This window comes from Cyclopterus lumpus, chromosome 9, assembly GCF_009769545.1.
Source record: "Cyclopterus lumpus isolate fCycLum1 chromosome 9, fCycLum1.pri, whole genome shotgun sequence".
Classification (NCBI taxonomy): domain Eukaryota; kingdom Metazoa; phylum Chordata; class Actinopteri; order Perciformes; family Cyclopteridae; genus Cyclopterus; species Cyclopterus lumpus.
This window is the reverse complement of record NC_046974.1, coordinates 11,729,536-11,749,771: the sequence shown is the minus strand read 5'-3', so window position 1 is coordinate 11,749,771 and position 20,236 is coordinate 11,729,536. Positions and strand designations below refer to the sequence as shown.

Sequence of the window (20,236 nt, the reverse complement as noted above, 5' to 3'; positions counted from 1 at the left end):
AACAGAGGAGAAGCAATTGCCATTGAACTCTGATAGAAATTCACCTGGCGGCACGAGTGATTTAAATCCTAAGAGAGCTCTCATTAATAATGAAACATCTGAAAAAATTATGGTGTGTAAGCAGCTGTGGAGGTAGTTGAGGCCTCAGCCAGAAGCACCTGGTAAATACACAATGAACCAAGCTTTAGAGGCACTTACAGGGGATACAGAGAAAGGGGAAGAGGAAGGTGGGAGAATAAAACTCCCATTGATATTTTGCTGAGTGCAAAGTGATTGTTTTTGTATGGCTGAAAAGTAGGAGTGTGAGGGAATGTGAACCTCTTATGTCCATGCTTGTGCCATAGTAATTCCTTCCTCCTCTCATTTCCATTAGACCGAACAGGCGGTGCATTCAGAACGCGAGCGACTCTGTAGAAAAACCAGAGAGCAAACAGCTGCAACCAGCCATGAGCATTATTACTACATGTTGCTATATCACTGTTGACACTAGAGCTGCAGTTAGTATTGGACCAACTACTGAATTACAGTACAATTGACATTAAGGCTGCAACTGGTGATTCTATCCATTGTTAGTAATTCTTTTTTTCCAATGAATTGAGGAATTGTTTCACTTTCTTTCTGTCCTTAAAATGTCAGGAAAAGTGTCCATTACTAGTTCCAAGAGCACAAGGATTAGACATCAAGTGACTTCCTCTGTCCAACTAACAGTCCAAAACATTCAGTATACAATGATTTAATAACTCACTATTATTCACATCTGAGAAAGTGGCACGAGTGAATGTTTGTAAATTTTGCTTGAAATTAGTTTAATTTAAAACTCTTAACCTAAAAATGTTGTTGATCAGATTTTCTGTGGATTAACTAATCCTGTCAACAGACATGTGATGAGACATACTTGCGGCTGCACTTAGGTGCTGTAAGCTAAATTATAATGTAAACATGCTAAAATACTCACAATCACAATGCTGATGTATAATGTTCATCATCTTAGTGTTAGCATTCTCATTTGCTAAATACAACGTACAGCTGAGGCTGTTTTGCAGATATAAACCAAAGTATTGGACACATATTTGTTTTAGGCAATCAATATAACTAGATGCAAAGTCAGGAGGTCACTATCCCTAGAGAGATGATTTAAGCGTGCCTAAAAAGAACTGCGTTAGTAAGGATACATTAAAGCTTGCAAGTAGTACTTTAAACTAAAAATATCCGTTCCTATATTGTGCTTTGTATGTATAATATATTAATTTTAAATTGCCCTATGTGGAATAAATAAAGTTGTATTGTAGATGGAGCGCGTAGTCAGTGAAAAAAAGGTTTAATGAAATTTGCTCCAAGTAACTTGGTGGTGTATTTGATTGTTCACAGGCCCACAGCAGAGATGTGACTCCTGCCTCTGTGTTCAGAGTTTAGGAAGATCTTTTTGGGCCATCACGGTGGCTTACACTGGAACAATGACGACTGCCTTACCACCAAGAAGCTTTCCAGAAAGCCATCCCGGTTTCAGCTTTAGCAATTTGTCATGCTGCCGCTGCGCTAAAGTGGGCTGCGGGTGCATTTTCTTGTTAAATGCGGAGACCAAAACCGGAAGTCCATCACTGTTCTTCTGAGTTTCACAGAGAATGATCAATGGAAATCTGAGCTTTGCTCGCTGCAACCGTTGGCAGCATACACGCCCGTAGATCAAAGACGTGACAGCATCCAACATCCTAGACAGGGAAGCATTTCAGGAGATGGAGGATAGTTTACCCAGTTTAGGGATGATGCCTTGTTCCTATTCTTGCACGAGCAGGCTGATCGGCTGAGGCAGACGACACCCTGCGATCTGACTGACCTCCCTGATAAGCAAGCACCACAGAGAGCAGCTTGGAAGCTGATACAGAGCACGATATGCACTCTAGAAGTTAAAAGTAGTGATTTGCTGCACAGCCTACTGTAACGCAATAAGGACCTGGACAGAGCACACCAAAGCACGACAACGCTGGCAAAACCGGTGGCTCTGAAGAGGGAATACTTTCAAAAGTATGTAATAAGTGCTGAAATAATTATTTGATTAATTAATGTATAGCATTCATTCCAAAATGTGTGGATTTATTAAGAAAAATAGCCAAACGTTTGGTCTCTCAAGGTTCTAAAGTATGAACCTTTTGTCTGTTTGATTTAATGTAAATTTAATATATTTGGGTTTCAGAATGTTGTTTGAACAAAACAACTAATTTCAAAACATCAGATAGGCTCTAGGAAATTGAGGTGGACATTCTTTGTCAAAATCTGAAAATGAATTGACACTTTCCATCAGGGAAACGCTCCACCTCTCCCTCAGTTCCCCTTCTCTCCTCACCTCTGTTAACTCCCCCTCCTCCCTCTCTCCAGCGCCACTCCCGTCCCTTTCCTGCCAACATCCAAGTGGACTTCAGCCAGCTGGTTGGTGGCTATAATGGACCCCTGAGTACAGTAACACCTTAGCACCAGCGTGGCTAAGCACCGCTTTAATCCTGTCAAAGACCTTCAATGACTAATTACGCTAATTACAAAAAAGCTCTCGGAGAAAAAAAACTTTATATGTCATGTCTGTTTATCTTTCGTCCACATGACTTGCTGAGAATGTATTGATATGTATATACAGTGTACTGTACACACTGCCTCTATAGCAAGGATACCTGCAAACAGCAGTCCTAGAATGTCTAAGCCATAGAAGAACAGAGCTAAATAACTCAATGTGTCAGCAAACAGCACCGTGCTGCTGATGTGTGCACATCTGCCCCACTTGTAGACGCATATAAAAGTGCCTGGTTCTATCTGGTTTGTACTTCCAGTGTTGTTTCTTGACGTTTCCGTTCTAAAAAGCCTTCGGGGCTCAACTCTTTGCTCATTGTGCTTTCTTCTGACGCAAGTGGGATTTCACAGTCAGAGCTGATGCATACAGCACCTGACCTTTAGTATGTACATAGCGGGAATCCTTTTTCCAGCTTCCTCCCACAGACCTCCAAAACAGTTCCCACACACATTTACTATATGCTAAACTACATTAAAAAAGAAAAACCTAAAGCCGTCCCTCTTCGATATTCTGCAGCATTACATATGCTCTGCAAGTTTCTAGGTAGCATCAAAACCACAACCACAGCGGCAGTTGTATGTCAGTTTAACACAAAGCAGACATGAGAACATGACCATCTCGGCTTTGTTTTCTGGTGTTTTTCAATGTAATTAGTCAGGGACGGTTGTTAGCAGAGGGAAATGGGCTAGAGGAGAGGAGGTTCTCACGCCTGTACAAGCAAAATAAACAAAGCCCTGCTCCAGCAAAACCAGCAGCCAACAGCCGCTGATAGGGGTTATCTCTGCAGTCACACATGGGCCATCTCACAACAGTGAGCACCGAGCAACTGTAATGGTCTCTGCAACTCCAGGAACACAAACAGAATAGAATAAGACATGAATTGCACGCTACATTCTGTCTCTTTGATTTTAATTTAAATTGTCATTTTGTTTTGTCTAGAAAAAACATTAATAATTTACTATAATGATACTGCAACTATTTTTTTCCCTTCATTTTTTGCAATGAGGATAAAACCTTTTTTGGACATATTTGTAAAAATATGCTTGAAGCCTGGTGGGTGTTTCTCTTGGCAGCGGTTGTCTGACATCTGTGGGCCGATGTTGCTAGGAGACGAAAAGTCAACTTCTGTGGTGCGCTACTGCATGTCATGTCCCTGTATAGCCTACGAAAAGAGATGAAAGACATGTTTCCCCTTTTCAAACCAGGCCAGCATAATGTTGACAAACATAAACCAGAGCCTTCAGTTATCAAGCTCCTCTTTTATGGAACCGGATTCCTTGTTCAGTCCGGCGCGCAGACACAGTCACCACATTTAAGAGTAGACTTAAGACTTTCCTCTTTAATAGCGCTTATAGTTAGAGCTGAATCAGGTTTGCCCTGGTCCAGCCCCTAGATATGCTGCTATAGGCCTATAGCAGCATATCCCCCCCCCCCCCCGACTCCTTGCCCCTGCTTCCTGCCCCTTGGCCTGGCCCCTGCCTCCATGGCCCTGCCTCCTACCATGGCCATGCTGATGCCCCTCCTCTCTACCTCCTTCTGTTCCATGGATCGTGGTTATCTGGATCGTGGTCCATGCCTACTACTCATTATTCATAATTTCTGTCATATTCATTGAATGTGTTGTAACTCTGTAACTCTGTTCATTCTGTACACATGACATCTATTGCTTCTGTCCATCCGGGGAGAGGGATCCTCCTCTGTTGCTTTCCTGAAGGTTTCTTCCCCTTTTTCCCTGTGAAAGTTTTTTTTTCAGTTTTTCCTGATCTGATGTGAGGTCCTGGGACAGGGATGTCGTATGTGTACAGATTGTAAAGCCCACTGAGGCAAATTAGTAATTATGGGCTATACAAAATAAACTGAATTGAAATGAATAAACAATTTAATCCTGCTTAATCCAGGTCAGTAGAAAAAGCTGTAATCAGTCAACATCCCAAATGTCATTAAAATCACAACACAGTAACATATTGGGTCAGGGAATAACGTTGGAAGCACTTAATGAAAGATGGGACAAGCAACTGCGAATAAATTTATAGTTTATAGTACCCACCAACACAAATATTGGACCAATCAAAAAGCTCACTCTCCTTTTTTGCAATTTCTCCTGAAAAAGCACTATGGTCAACTGCAGTCATTTATAAACTGTGCCAAATATATATGAACTGACTTGACTAACAACAAAAGTCAATACTATCCAGGTTTTGAGTAGGGCTGATGTTAGATCACTGTTGTAGTTGTCTTGTATAAATGCACACCTGCGAGTCTCTCTGCTTTTTGCCACCTCTCCATCTTAAGAGAACATACAGATCAGGTAAATGCTTAAAAGCTGGACAGCAAAAGTCATAGCTTTATGATGGAGATGGCGGATAAGCCCATGTGTTTTGTTAGTGGAGAGGGTGCAGTGAAAGGGGATCAGTCCACAGCAGTGTTTAGAGGTTCAAACGCCCCTCTGGGGAGGAGAACGAATCGATCCTATTTGGCTGGCAGCCAATCCTCTCCCTGCCTTCAGCCAGATATTCATCAACACTAATATATATATCTATATATATATATATATATATATATATATAGATATATATATATATATATATATATATATATATATATATATATATATAAGCATCTGCGCCTTCAGTCATACGTATATAAAGCACTGTGGTTCAGGATTTTGCCACAGACTGGTTTTCTTCACCAGTAGTTGTATGAACTCCATGCCCTATGTGTTTCAATGGTAAGTAAATATATATGTGTTTAGGCTGCTCTCCACAGAGAGGGGCGCTGCCGCAATGCCTGTGGTGTGTGCGTTGTGGTTATGATACTCTGATTAGAGGGAGCCATGGAGATAAACTATAGCTGCCGTCTCATTAGTCGGAGTAACTCTGCCTGGTTCCCACCCACAGGAGCGCCTCCCAAACCCACAGAGGGAGCAGGGCACAGCCTGCAGGGACACCACAGTGGGCAGAGTGCACCATCATCAGCAGGCTCACAGATGTAAAGAAACAAGGACATATAAACACACAGGGGACACCAAGCACACTCGACTCTACTTTACAGCTTTTGCCAAAAAAAAGCCTCAGAGGATGAGATCACTGGCGCCGCGACAAAATGGGGTTCCCAGCAGGGACACCTGTAACAGAGCAAGTGGCTATGAGTGACCCGCTGAGCTGCAAATACAGCAAACATCTAATGTGAAACAGATGCATCACAATCCACGCTAAAACAAACTCACTGGGGCCCTTTGTGTAAGCAGCAGTGCAACAGCATCACTACAGCTGGGAAGCTAGGCCTCATGGGAGCTCATTGATTGCTGTGCCTTGGCAGAGGTTTGCTCATGTTTGGGTACAGGGAAGGAGTGTGATGAAGAATAGAAAGATGCTGCTATATCAAGTGGTATAGTTGTGTCTTGTACTGTATAGCCAATACATTTAGTGTACCATCAGTATACTTTCATATGGGGTTCCAGGCCCTTTCAAGGACTTTGTACCCCTTCTGGTATACATATTGCAGAGATTAAGGAATACATAATACTTGCCTAGTGTCTACATGTTGGGATTTTTCTGATGATGTAATAATAAAATTTACCGAAATGTCCGTCTAAATGCATCAACACAAGTTGGTAATAAAGCCTCTTTCTTGTACAGCAATAATGTAACAATGGCATATCACAAGTGATATCCTAAATGGGAACAGTCTACTAAGTAGTGATCTTTTAAAATGTTATTTTAATGTTCATATTTAACGTTATATTTATATTTAGTCCACGTCTTCACCTAAGATAGAATGTACAGCCTGAGCAGGTTTGCTACGCTCCTCTGTAGACTTAGGTTGTCATAAAAACACACACATAGTGGAGCAAGAAAGCACATAACGAAAATGTTTTACAGCTTCTTTTACAGTTTTACAGTTTACAGTTTTACTATAATCAGGCCAGACTGACAGCTACTCCAATGATGTTTTCAAATGTAAGCTGTATTTGTTATTATTCTGTGTTCTGAATAATATTGCCAACTAAATCTACAAATATGTTTTAATGCAAATGTAAATGAAGTGTTGCAAATTCATGAAAGGTGAAATAGTGCAGATTCATGCACAGTGAAGTCCCCTTCCGTATATCCCATGTGTATCTCCGTGCCTCTTGCTATGCACTAATGGTGCAAATGCCCTTAAATAAGAGACTGGTCTCTGCCTTACAGTGAGAGTTTTACTGTTCATGCTTCACATCATCAATGAGTTGATGACACATCTGTTTTTAAGTGCATACACAACCTGTCCCAAGAGCATCCAACACAGGAGTCACAGTGAAATATATCTGGCTCAGATACAGTCATGTGTAGCCGAATCAGACATGAAGAATATGGTCAGGGCAGCTGAGATTGGTCCATGGCTGCTTGGTCCATGGCTGCTTGTAGATGTCTAAAACCTTCCCCATAGCTTTGCTTCAAACACTGGGAGAGCAGGAAGGGGAATGCACACACAGAGCAGGCAGCAGAGAGTGTGTTGAGTCTTGGTGGAGCGCAGCACAACAACATCTGGTCTTATTTACAAGGGTAGCAGTCACCAGAGAGAATTGCAGTCAACAAAGCAAAGGTTATACTACTGGTAGCATGTTATGGCCATAGTTTAAATAATCCCCAGTCTATGTTGGTCCCATGCTCTGCTGCAGAACCCACATTTTCACATATAATTCACTTATGTTTTCTGTTTTTTATAAACTCTTTGATTAGCCACTCAGTAGTTTAGGTTTCGTGGAATATTGCTTTTATTACCAGGTTTTTTTTTTTCATACACTGTTTATTCTTTCCATGTGGAGTGAAATAAATTAGGGTGAATTAATGGTTAACGAGCAGGGTCTCATACAGTAATTGTGTACAGTGACTTTATAACCAACCACTATTGTGATTGCCAGTCTCACATCTGAATGACAACACATTTGGATGAATACAATCAGATGAGAAGAGTGAGAAGCGTCACACTTAGCTACAGCACTCATTTGCCAGATGAATGCACAGCCCCTCCAACATGATGACCTTTGGGAAGGTCATGGCATTCCTGCAGCCGCATGAAGACACTCCCGAATAAATAAATCATTGCTAAAAGTAATCTTTATGTCCTGTTCTTTGCAACACCTCTTTGTTCAACCTGTGGCTCATCTGCATGAGTCCTAAAGCAGACGGCACATTCAGGACTCGTTTATTCCCCTGAAAGTTACATAATGTTTGTGTTGCAACCACATCAAGGCTGGCTCTGTTTTAATCGCTCCCCAGTGTGATCATATGACATTATTTGTGGTGAGGACATCCAAGCATGATTCATTTATTTAACTCTTTCAGATGTTGGAACTATTGTGTAATCATCCCGACCTACCACATCATCTGTTGACCCCCATATGTGTGCATGGACAGAAAATTGCACCTCCTCTTACCTGTGTCCTGTCGAAACTGGTGCATGGACTGCAGGTCGATGACGTATGGAGATAGCGGGGCATCCACCTGCCCCAGCACTACAGTTCCCCGGGCATCCCCCTTCAGCACATTCTCAATATGGTGGCAGACCGCTGCACTGTAGGGCCTCCAGCGCCCATGTTCATTCTGCCACTCCCAGACCACCACCCTGGCCAGGTTCTGAGGGGGGTACCCCAGCCCGTTGCCGGGCGCCAGCAACCCTGATCCTGGACGAGCCATCTCCTTTGAGGTGTCCGCGCTTCAGCTGCTGGCTATGTCCAGGGCTACAACAGCACTGCAACCCTGCCAGTCAACTGACACTCTGGAACATTTTCCTCAGCGCCAGACAGAAAAAGCTTGAATCAGCGATCAGTATCGTACTCCTCAATTATCTCATGCTGCGCTCACCCAAGCAGCTCTGCTGGAGTCATTGTCTACAGGTGCTTTGTGACTGCTGGCTCTTTGATCAGACACACGCAGCCTCTCTCCTCTTGTGTCTTGTCGTGTTGTAAGTGGCAGACGTTGAAGATGATGATGATGATGATGATGATGATGATGATGATGATGATGATGATGAGAGTTGCAGCTGTGGACGTCTCAGTGCTCCACCTCCGATCCCAGTAGATCAGCAGTCGGTAGAGAGCAGACGCACTCTAAACAAAAGACTAGGAACAGAAACACACTGGTCAACACATGCTGTGATTTATCCCAGCAAGTACTGTTTCAGACAAGATCATTTATGTGCCCATTAGTGGCCTGTACATCTTGGCAATTACGATTACACTGTTTAAATTGCATCGAACATAATTGTGATGGTCATCAGATGTGTGTAGAGGGGACAGCGCGGTGTACATAAACAGCCAGATCATAATCCCAGCAGGCAGAATATCACTCTGGCATGTTGCACATAGAAAGCTGTTCATGTGTAATACATGCAAAAAGAGGAACATTGCCTTTGTTGCCTCTATGATTGATCATGGTATTTATTCTTACGGCTCATACTGAATGTTTTTCGTCGCATGCACAACACGCACACATTGATTCTGCCGATACAGACCTGTAGGCTGCAGTTGTGGCGCTGGTACCACACATCTGGCAGGTAGAGGCTGCATATCACAGGCTGCGTTCGAAAAATCTGATTGCAAAAGAAGAAGAAAAGACGAGGCGCAAATCTGTGCACCTGCCTCTTCACATCAGAGATTGTGTAAATGTTGTCTTGTCCTTAAAGCCCTCCTCCTCCAGCTCCAGTGATGCTATTGCAGAAAAACCAAGACGTCGTTTTGCCGTGGATCTGCTACAGACTACACAGCAGCTTGTTGGTCTGCTGGGTTCAAGTGCATGCATGCCCCCGTTGCACAGTTTTCAGTGTGTGAGGTGCAGAGCCATTCCTCTGTGGACGCGCATTTCTTGCTTGTTACGTCAAACAGCATGCACGAACATCGTAACCACGCATTTCACGCCGCCCGCACATTAGGCATACATGTCCAGTAGCACCTGTATGGTTAGCGATGAAATACCCCTCGGTGTCAATTACGTCAAAACATAATGATACAACTTCCGGTATCTGGTTTCAAAATAAAGCCCCTGCTGACACACGATTTCACTGAGAACCGAGTGAGGCATGACGAGGTGGGCTGCTGCTCACGGTAGCGGACTAACATACACGAGAAGAAGAACACAATGTGTGCATTTATTAATTATGATCATCATTAAGAGATATATTTTATATTCACATTTGCATCTTACTTCTAGGGAGACATCTAACCCCCTCACAGACAAGTTTGTCTTTAACGGCCAAAGATATTTATTTTTTGTGAAAAATAATGACTTTTCTTTTTTATTGGTCGATTACAATTTGGCTTCTAATGCCTTGTTTGATTATACGTCATTGAAATGATAGTGTCAATTTATTTGATACAACATTTTTAGAACTATAACAATAATTCATGATGGGGATGAACTTGGAAATATACAGATGTAGCTAGATGATTTGGTGAGATGCTTTCTAAAGAAAGCAGAGAGGTCAAATGTGTGAATTAAAAATGTGTAGATGATTTCATAGTTGATTGATCTGGATATTTTTGTGATAACACAGTCCCATCTGCTGGAAAATTAGTGAACCTGCAAATGGTAGAAAAAACAAGGACTTTTTGGCAATCCCCTGGGATAATAGCTCTGGATATGTGTGTTTTTTATACCCCCTCCCCCTCCAGTCTTTTATGTAAAGTAAAATCAGCCTTAACAACATATTTTATTGTCAGATATTCATCTCTTTCATTTTGTAAAAAAAAGTATAGCATTAATCTACAGGTGTTATGCATGAACATCCATATGAACAGCATTACTTCTATCTGTAACTCTAGTCATGTTTATAAATTGCACATGATACATGCAGTTGTAATTGCATAACTTGCACTCCTTCATGATGACAATGTCATTTTGTCTGCCCTCTCTATTTATATGGAAATTAAACATAATTCAATTGATCATCGCAGATCTGAAAACAGCTTATAACACTAACAATGTTATATGTAAGTAAAAGGTCAAACTGTCTAAATATGATCTTCTGTCCCAGTCCACATTGAGGATTTTAAGGAGGAAGTGAAATGCTTTAATGATCTCAGAGTCTGACTGTTTTGAGATACGTGGAGTAAAACATAACACATATGAACTGTACAGAATAAAAATATTTCTATGAAATACTCTCCTTTGTTAAAATGCAGGGTATGCTTTTAAGTTGGCTTAATCAGCCAGGATCCCTCGCAAGCTTCATACCTCATACTACTATATAGATGCAACATCAAAGGAATTCTCCTCAGTGCATGTAGGTTGCTTTGGCTACATTTGAGCAGAAAGATAACAACTCATTACGTGGTGAATCTGTCCATCTATCCTCTGTAGAGAGGTTGGTTAGTGGGGTCGTTGTATTTAAAGAGGAACATGTTAATAAAGGAAATGAGGAGACTGGGAGCGTCCTTGGACATGCTCGCGTTGTACGAGAGCCACTTATAGCCACCAAGATGGGGAAGGCTCATCCACTTTAAACCCATAACAACTGGATTCAATCATCTGGAGAAGGGCACCACCATGTGACCGTTCGGTGTTAGTGAACTAAACTCTAAAGTTAGTTCGTGCTCCTGTGAGATAAGTACAGTAAAGCCCAGTGGTTTAGACAAAAAGTACTAATTTCTGTTTGATCTCACTATGTTTATTTTAAATTATTCAACCTGAAAAAAAATATTCCCAATGGCTTTTTAATATTCTTAAACTAAAGATAATTTCTACACAACTATTGGTAACACTTTTAAAACTCCGTTTTTAAATACTGTCTATTTCAATAGAATATTTTCATTTTAACAGAAAGGATTTAGATGGCAGTACAGAAGAACAGTACAATCAGGTGAATATGTAGTTGGCCAGTTTCATAATCTAGACCTCGATGGACTGGCGGCCTGTCCAGGGTGTCCCCTGCCTTCGCCCTATGTCAGCTGGGATAGGCTCCAGCGCCCCCGCGACCCTAATGAGGATAAGCGGTATTGAAAATGGATGGATGGATGGATGGATAATCTAGACCTTGTTAATCTCAAACAGGAAAGTACTTTACTCTTTTACTGGAATCATTTCAACATGATGTGCTGACAAAACATTGTGTTGCTCTGTTACATTTGATCTCCTGTGGTGAAAGTAGAGTGAGAGCGAATACTTCTATTCAAAATATCATATTAACATATTTAACTTTAGACATTTATTATGTATCTCCTATTTTATTCACATATTACACTACTTTTGTGCACATACGACTTTGGTGAACCCATTACAAGCTCAAAAGCAATTTGTCCACATGAGTAAAGGTGTTTCAATTTGAGATTTTAAGAATTTCAGAAATCAGACTTAAACTATGTCTTTAATCAATGCTTTAGAACAAATTTGACCCCTCTCTTACATAAAACTGAGACTTTTCTGCAAGTTTTCTTCTGAAACACTTGGGGGTATAAGAAAGTACATTAAAAGGGGAATTTAAGAAAATGTGCAAAAATCGAGAAATTGGCCTTTGACCTCAGAGGATTCATTTTTAATAGTAAGTAAAATACATGGACATTCCTTAAAATCAAGCAATAACATAATACACAAACATACACATACTTTCTTCTCTTTCTGTGAAAATTGAATTATTTGATTTTTAATACATATCGCTTTTATACAAATATACACTGGAATATACAAGATTATAGGATATTTGAACAGTGTTATTAGATCCTACATCATTCATGTCAGTTCATATCAGGGGTTTGACCTCAAAATAACTTTGAATGAATTTATAAACATCATTAAAATAAATCAGCTGGAACATGTTTGTTTCGCACAGTTTTATCAGTCAGTCAAACAAAAACTGTCAGCTGGAGTCCCAGCGTGAATGGGGAGGATCACAGGACAACATGTATGAAGAGAGCCATGATGGCCGCACTGATCAGCCCGGAGATAGGAACCGTTACAAACCAGGCGATGAAGATGTTCCTGAACAGACGCCAGTCCACTGATTTCCTGGAGCGCAGCCATCCCACAGCCACCACGGATCCCACCTGTGTCGATATAAAAGTCATTTGTGACTATGAATATGCAATACTTTTTTAACACATGCTCAAATTGGAGCCTACTTTTGATTACCATACTCTATCTGTTTATAATTAGGTTTCAGAGTTGTTAGTATTGTTACCTTGCAGTGGGTTGTGCTGACAGGAAGACCCACATTGGATGCCACAACAACTGTGAGTGCCGACGCAAGCTCAATGCTGAATCCACTAAATAGGAAGAACATATGTTAGTCCGCTTTGACTGTCACATATTTTAGAATTTTAGTTGTAGGATATAAATGTGTGGCATACCTGGAGGGTGTGATGGGTGTAAGGTCTTTGCCCATGGTTTGCATCACCCTACGTCCCCATACCCAGAGTCCAGCGCAGATGCCCACTCCACCGTAAAGAAGCAACCAAATGGGTATAGGTGCATCGGATGCCACAGAGCCGCTCTCATACAGAAGCCAGAGAGCCACCAGTGGCCCAATCGCATTGCTGGTGATAAAAAAAGGCTTTTGTAACGACTCTGAAGAAACGGCACATACATAAATTCTCCAGGAGAAAACCACCCGTGCCTACCTGACATCGTTCCCGCCGTGAGCAAAGGAGCCAAAGCACGCTGTGAGTATCTGCAGGAACTGGAAAAGCAAGGAGACGGCTGGTTGGTCGACCTCCAGCTCATCCTCTTCCGGAGCGATGTCCCCGCCAGCTTCCTGAGTCACGCTCTCTTCCTGAACTGCACTCCCATTGGTCACTGCTGAGTTGTAGCTGCTGTCACTGCCCACCCTCGGTCTTCCTTGCAGGTCACCATCCAGGTCCTTGTATTTAGGATCTCCTTGAATGCCATAAATAGCCATGGTGTAGGAGGTGTAGCTGTTGTTCCTCCTGATGGGTCGCTCCTCTGTATCACTGTCACCAATGCAGTCCCCGACCTTAGCCACATGAAGCTTGTGTAGCAGGTCTTTGTAAAGGCCGGAATCCTTGTGGATCGCGTGAGACTGTCCACTGTGAGGATCAGTGATCATCATGGGGCCAACAGTGCCATTTAGACCTATGCAAATAAAAAAACTTTGTCAGAATTGCTTGTAGTTATATAACCAGTTTACCAAGTCAAATTAATTTCAAGCCATATCTTTCTCACCATTGCTGAAATCCAAGTCTTTGGTTTCCATGTCATTGTTGTCCAAATCAGCTTCCTCTGAGCCTCCGAGTTTGAAAGCCACCTTCTGACAGTCTGCTGGCGGAGTCTGGCGTGGAGGGGCACTTGGTGTTGGGGTTGGCTCCGCTGGCGCACGTTTGCTGGAGTTCTTCTCCATTAATGGAGTTTCACAGGGAGCAGCAGCTGCTTCTCCTGAAGTACATGACAGTGTTCAATTGAGACCAAGTGACACATTTCATATCTTAAAACTCTATTTTCATTATTGTTCCCGAGCTGCTCAAGAATTTTGCGTGCAATTTCAGCCAAAATAACAATATTTTTTATTAAAGAGCAAACGATAAGCATAACATTTGTGTCAGATAAAGACGAAGATTAACTCACGCTTGATTTTCTTCTTCAGGAATGGACAGACAACGAACCAAACGACCAAGGCTGTGAGCAAGGCACAGCCCAGCGAAATGCACAGTGTAGCCCACCATGGCACTCTGTCAAAACCCAACACTGTTCACACAAGATAGGGACATGAGAGAGAACTCGGTCTCAGATGAGGTGAAACAGAAACTTAACTGCTTCTTTCATTTATTCACAACTGATGCTGCTCCTTTTGTAATGGTGAGAAAAAATAATCTGTTAGTAGCCTACTTACACATTCCTATTCTGTTTAGCCTACTTTTAGAGACATCGTATCATGTTATAGTTCCAAAATAAGGGGCTTTCATTATCAACATGTATGTGAAGCCATAAAAGCCACAAACATAGTTGATTGACATAAAATACAGTATTTCTGTGTCAGAAACAAAACGTTGGCTGGAACATGTGTGTGTGTGCGTGCACTCTGCTGTATTACTCGGTAATATTGCATCGCAGGAGTCATGGTGTGTTTTATCTCGTGACCCACACACACCGGCCTGCAGCCTTCAGTGAAGGGCCCAGGCCAGTTGACTTCTCGATAAGTTCAATCCTGCAAATGAAAGAAAAAGGAGTGGAAATCGTCCATTTAATATGTGTTTCTTTCTCAAAGTCCCATTCAACTGGTTTTACTTTATTCTTGCTGTGTTTGGTGGCGTCAGTGTTCTGCCATTCTGTCTTAATTAGAGCCTGACTGTTTTATCACTGGTGTTATCTTAAAGAGAACAGTTCATCAGACAGAAATGCCAGGGTAGATGTGTTATTGATGAATTAATGGCTAAAATGGCAACAAAAAAAATGATCTACAGTTTTTTCAACCAAATGTTTCTTCTTTGTTTGTCACCTACTTTGTCTTAAGAAGACTGTCATCAACTCTCTGTGTCTCCTGTGACATTTACTCAGACCTCCTGTTGCTCCAGGGATGTCAACAGCTGCTGTGTGAATCAAAAGAAGCATTGGTGTAGCGTGTGGACGTGGTACTCACTGGGTGCTCCTGTAAACATGATGGAGAAGAGGTTGATGCCCATAGTGATGGCGTAGAAGATGGGAAGAGCTCTAAGGCCATTGGGTACAGGGTCAGCCTGTGGATATCAATGTATGAGCGCAGGAGTTGTTGGCAGTTGCAACAAAAAAACATTTCCCCTCTAAACTGCTTTGGTCAGGGCTTGACTGGATTAAACTACCTAACAGTATGTAAACGCTGCCTCAGCACTGACCCATCAGTATTAAACATTGAATAACGTTGTTTATAAAAATATATCAGTCTTCTGCAGAATAAGAACTTTCATTTGTCATCACTTTAAATACATTATCATAATAGTGCCAATGCACTTATATGCACCTATCATTTTGAATGAAGGCCTTTCACTAGAGTATTTTCATATTGTGCTTCTGGTACTTATGTAAAGGATATGAACTCTTCATCCACCACTGATGACTTCATATAACATGCATTAACCATGTACACTGGTCAGTGTTACAGTAACGTTGGGCTTACCTTGTTCAGAATGAATTTGCGAACAAAATAAAAAAGAATTCCTGACATGATGCCGGACAGCAAAGGCGACAGGAACCAGGATGCCACTTTGGATTGGAAAGACATTTGAAATAACATTCATTATTAAGCTTTTTTTAGCGACACTTGTATTTCACATTAAAACAGATAGGGCGACTGTGGGTCAGTGGTTAGCAGGTCCGTCTTTCAATCAGGGGGGTTGGTGGTTCAATCCCCGCCCTAGTCGATGTGTCCTTGAGGAAGACACTTAACCCTGAATTGTTCCCTGTAGCTGTGTCTACAGTGTCTACAGTGTATGAATGTAACATGATTGTAAGTCGCTTTGGATAAAAGCGTCAGCTAAATGACAAGTAATGTAATGTAACCACATATATTCACCAATGCGCAGTAGCTCCATCCATTTGACCCCTTGGTGACCTCTGGCTACCATGGAGAAGCCAATTGTGGCTCCAACAATGCAGTGGGTTCCAGAAATGGGGAGCTTCAGGAAAGATGCAGCCAGCTGCCACACAGCAGAGCCTGTGGGACAAAAACATGAGAAAGGCCTGTACTCACAATCTCAAAATAAAAATGTCTAATATGTGCTTTGCTTTATTTCGTGCACCATTCCAGAATTTCTCACACACATATGAGTACTTACCACACATTGCACTTATCGATCCCGCCATCAGGACGTGTTCAGAGCCGTTATACATCTGGACGTCAATGATGCCATTTCGGATAGTCTCGCTGACTTTGGCCCCCAGCAGCACAGAGCCCACCGTCTCAAAGACAGAAGCCAGGATGCAGGCCTGACGCAAGGTCACCACTCCGGAGCCCACTGCAGTACCGAAGGAGTTGGCCACATCATTGGCCCCCACAGAGAAAGCCAGGATGAAGGCAATGACGAAGCCTAACACCAGCAGCCACAAGTAGCCTGACATGGTGGTCTGAGAGGCCAGAACTACTGTGGTGGCAGTAGCCAGGGTTGCTAGTGCCGTTGCATCCATCGCTACTTGAAATTCTATTTAATTTAAACAATTAGAGTTAAACCAAGCCAATAGATTGTGGTTTAATGGTGACGTATGGGGTAATATGTGTTTATAAATAAATTTCTACCACAAAAATGGATTACCCTCAGTTCCTTTCCCCTTAGTTTAGTTCCAATAGTACTAATGGGAAGAAATCCAAATATATTGCTAGCTAGGTATGTAGGGTTTGTCTGTTGGCTTCATCATAAAATGACAGCTTATAGAGACGAGAGAGACATCCATTGTGAAAGCGAGCCGCTGATGGTACACACTGCAAAAGCACATAAAATACGTAAGTTAGAGGTTAATATTCCTTATTCACTGCATGGTTTACTTTTTTTTTTTTAAAGTTACATATTAACAAGCCCAAAAATAGTTGACAAGCCCAAACAGCATACATCATTTTGTTCTGCAGGCATGATTTACTATGTTGTGAAAAAGGGAAGTAGTTATGAGAAAGTGTTTTATGTCAGTAGTAAGTCATTATTAGGGCGAGCCACATTAAAGGCATCACATTGCTATAGCACAACATTACTGTAGAGTTATCTATCTGAACAGGAGGCTGTAGAGATCTGAGCCAATCGTAACATGTATTATTATTATTATTATTATATATTTGTATAAGCATTAATTTCCTACCGTATATTAAAGAATATTAAGGGTTGTTGAAGTAAATCTGGTATTGTTAATATTATCTTCATCCTTTGACTGATGTTGGACATAGGGCTGGAGTGCAACAGTGTAGGATTTTCTCGGATTTGCTATTATTAAAATATAGCTAATATTTAAATCCAATGAAATCCGAGTGTCATGAAATCTAATGCATTATTTAAATGTGTCCGTGTAGCAACAATAACCAGGTTCACAATGGTGCGTCGCATAATTATAGCAGCGTCTAAAACACAGGTGTCAAACACAAGGCCCGCCACTTCATTTTATGTGGCCCGCGACGGCTTGAAAGACATATGATCGCCTTTTTTAAAAACAATTTCAGAAAAAAAATCCTGTGCTTTTATTTTGAAGGTCATATGTCTCACACACTTTTCACACAAGTTAAAAACTCCAGCTTGCGCGAATGAAGCGCATTTTTCTGGAATCCAGACGAGAGCAGGCGGCCGCTGCAGGGGGCGTGGCCAAAAAACTGCGATCAAGACGGACAGTTTTCAGCTGCCTTCAAAGAACACACAGGAAGTCAGTGTTCAGGAAGTCACAAACACAGTTGTTACGGAACTAATTTAGTACTAGTTTACAGACCACATTTTGATATCTTTTTATTTATTTAACTATATTATTTTGGGAATTGAGGACAAAAGATTGGCCATATTGTAGTTGTTGGATGTCATATCTATTTACACATTTATATAAATACATATGAAGATAGTTGTTATTTCTCTATAAATTATTTATTTACAGATGCTAAATAAATAACTTTATACATTATTATTATTATTATTATTATTAACACCCACATATTTGCACTACATGAGACAAATAGCGAACAATCGAATGTTAAGTATTACAACTACACATACAATAAGGATTTTCTACAACATGTGGTGTTTGCTGTCAGATCTAAGAGCCAATCAGCTCTCTGATTCCTAACTAGTTCTCTGCATACTGTGATATTATTTACTATCTCAGGTTCAAACTGCAACATCTTTTCATTAAATCAATTTGAGAAGTTGAATTGATTTGGGTCTCCGCTTGTCATTCAGGGGTGATGGTGGGTCCCACAGCCAGACCAGTGGAGAACCACTGCCCCAGACCATACGAGAACCACTGCCCCAGACCAGTTGAGAACCATTGTCCCAGACCAGTGGAGAACCACTGCCCAAGACCACATCTGTCACACATGTTCTTAGCAGCTGGACCGGAGTTAAGTTCTTCTCAACTGTGACAAAAAAGCTTTGAACAAAGTTAATGTAATAACGTGTGTTTGATCTTTGATACAGTAATGTGGGTTTTAATAAATATAATTAAATGGATTTATTTTATAATATTAGAGAAATGTGCATATATATATATTTACATTTATATAAATGCATGTACACTATTTGTACACTTGAATAAACAATAATCAAATGCAAAGACAGTTATTTAATAATATGCCTGGGAGTATTTATACAGTGTAACAGTTCCAACCGGACCTGAGGGCAGCAACGACGCTGATGTTGCCCACGGTGAAAATGAGTTTGACACCCCTGATCTAAAATGTCACGTGCGTTGTGAAATCACAAATAACTCCACTTCAAAACTTCAAAACGCTGCAACTAATAGGCGTATTTCTTCATTTTGAACAAACTCAGTGCCAGTATAGAAAATAGCGGTATGTTAATCTTCTAAGCTGATATTGCATAATTCAAAATGTAGCGACAGTGCAGGAGAGAAACAGAAGAATAAATCCGAGAGAAAATACTTACAGGTGAGACCAAACTGAAAGTTGTCCGTGTGTGAGCAGGTGAGAAGCAGCTCGTGCAAAGGGGAAGGATGGCGTAGCTGTCGGAGGAGGGCACTCTGTAACGTGTGTAGGCTCCTCTTGGAGGTTGCTTTATATATTGAGCTGGTTGAGTACACGCCTTTCAGAACCGGTCATGAGACCGTTGTTGCTTCAAGCTAATGTTTAGCTTATTTGTTGGCAGGGAGAAAATAATTACAGTTGTCCTTTGATTATGTTGTTTGGCTGCTTATGAGCCGAACATCCCAATGTGTGTTTTTCCTCACCACCATGGAGACACACACATGTCTATTGTTTTGCTTAAATATATCTTCTTGTTCCTAGAGAAACTATATTTCAGGCGACAGTGTGTTGATGGTAATCAAGGTTTATTATTATAATATTCACAGAATATTTCTGGATACTATGTATAGTTCCACTTATTTCGTGTAAATACAGATACTCTGTTGGTGCAGCTTTTAGACTGACGACCCACTCTGGCCTCCACTCTGGTGCCACCTATTGGCCAAAGCTAATATTATAAGGTTATAAAGAAGGAGTCTCTTTTTATTGTATATATATATATATATATATATATATATATATATATATATATATATATATATATATATATATATATATATATATATATATATATTATTGAAACAAATAACATAAACAATATACATGCATGCTATTATTGAGGTTATACACTTGTTTAGTGTCTTTTTGTCCATCTCTCTCTCAGCAGGTCAGGATGTCAATTATTAAAGAATTCCCACCACAGAAAAATATACTCTGCCACATTATGATCACACTGAAGTAAAGTTTAGGGTGTGGAGAATCACCTGTAGTATGTATAGCTCATGTAGCGAGTGTATCTAAGCAGTATGTGAAACAACAGTCTCAAACCATGTTACTGATTTACTTGTTATTCACCATTCACTTTACTGAAAAACTCCACAAGACTGTCAGCAACATCAACATCAGCAAAATGTACTCCTTTTTGAAATGCTACACTGCCTCCAAATCTGCTGATGGGTTCCTCTTTATTAATCATTTATTTAGTTATGTCGGGATTATGCAGTTAGGCTTTGTGACATCTGACAAGTCGACCCGTGTGCACAAATGCTACCCGTG

At 41.0% G+C, this 20,236-nt stretch overlaps 2 protein-coding genes across 2 annotated transcripts in view; both read right to left on the bottom strand.

Moving 5' to 3' along the window:
- dtx1 (deltex 1, E3 ubiquitin ligase) overlaps window positions 1-9,547 on the bottom strand; it is a 39,464-nt gene extending 29,917 nt beyond the window's left edge. The window contains exons 1-2 of the mRNA XM_034542604.1: window positions 9,053-9,547; window positions 7,977-8,660 (exon numbers count right to left, since the gene is read on the bottom strand). Coding sequence (XP_034398495.1) covers window positions 7,977-8,235 — 259 coding nt within the window. The 5' untranslated portion in view covers window positions 8,236-8,660; window positions 9,053-9,547. The remainder of the gene's footprint in view (window positions 1-7,976; window positions 8,661-9,052) is intronic.
- A 2,503-nt stretch (window positions 9,548-12,050) lies between these two features.
- slc20a1a (solute carrier family 20 member 1a) lies at window positions 12,051-19,188 on the bottom strand. The gene is made up of 11 exons (XM_034542703.1): window positions 19,083-19,188; window positions 16,293-16,933; window positions 16,031-16,171; window positions 15,635-15,720; window positions 15,122-15,218; window positions 14,110-14,229; window positions 13,711-13,920; window positions 13,149-13,620; window positions 12,879-13,064; window positions 12,710-12,794; window positions 12,051-12,575 (listed from the first exon to the last, which is right to left on the bottom strand). The coding sequence occupies exons 2-11, from the start codon at window positions 16,639-16,641 to the stop codon at window positions 12,420-12,422; spliced, it is 1,902 nt and encodes a 633-aa protein (XP_034398594.1). The 5' UTR covers window positions 16,642-16,933; window positions 19,083-19,188; the 3' UTR covers window positions 12,051-12,419.
- Window positions 19,189-20,236: the final 1,048 nt, after the last annotated feature.

Coding starts and splice junctions, on each gene's coding strand:
- slc20a1a (XM_034542703.1), bottom strand. CDS start 16,641: ATGGATGCAACGGCACTAGCAACCCTGGCTACTGCCACCACAGTAGTT. Junction 13,065..13,148: donor CACGGCGGGAACGATGTCAG/GTAGGCACGGGT, acceptor TTTTATCACCAG/CAATGCGATTGGGCCACTGG. Junction 12,576..12,709: donor TCAGCACAACCCACTGCAAG/GTAACAATACTA, acceptor ATATCGACACAG/GTGGGATCCGTGGTGGCTGT.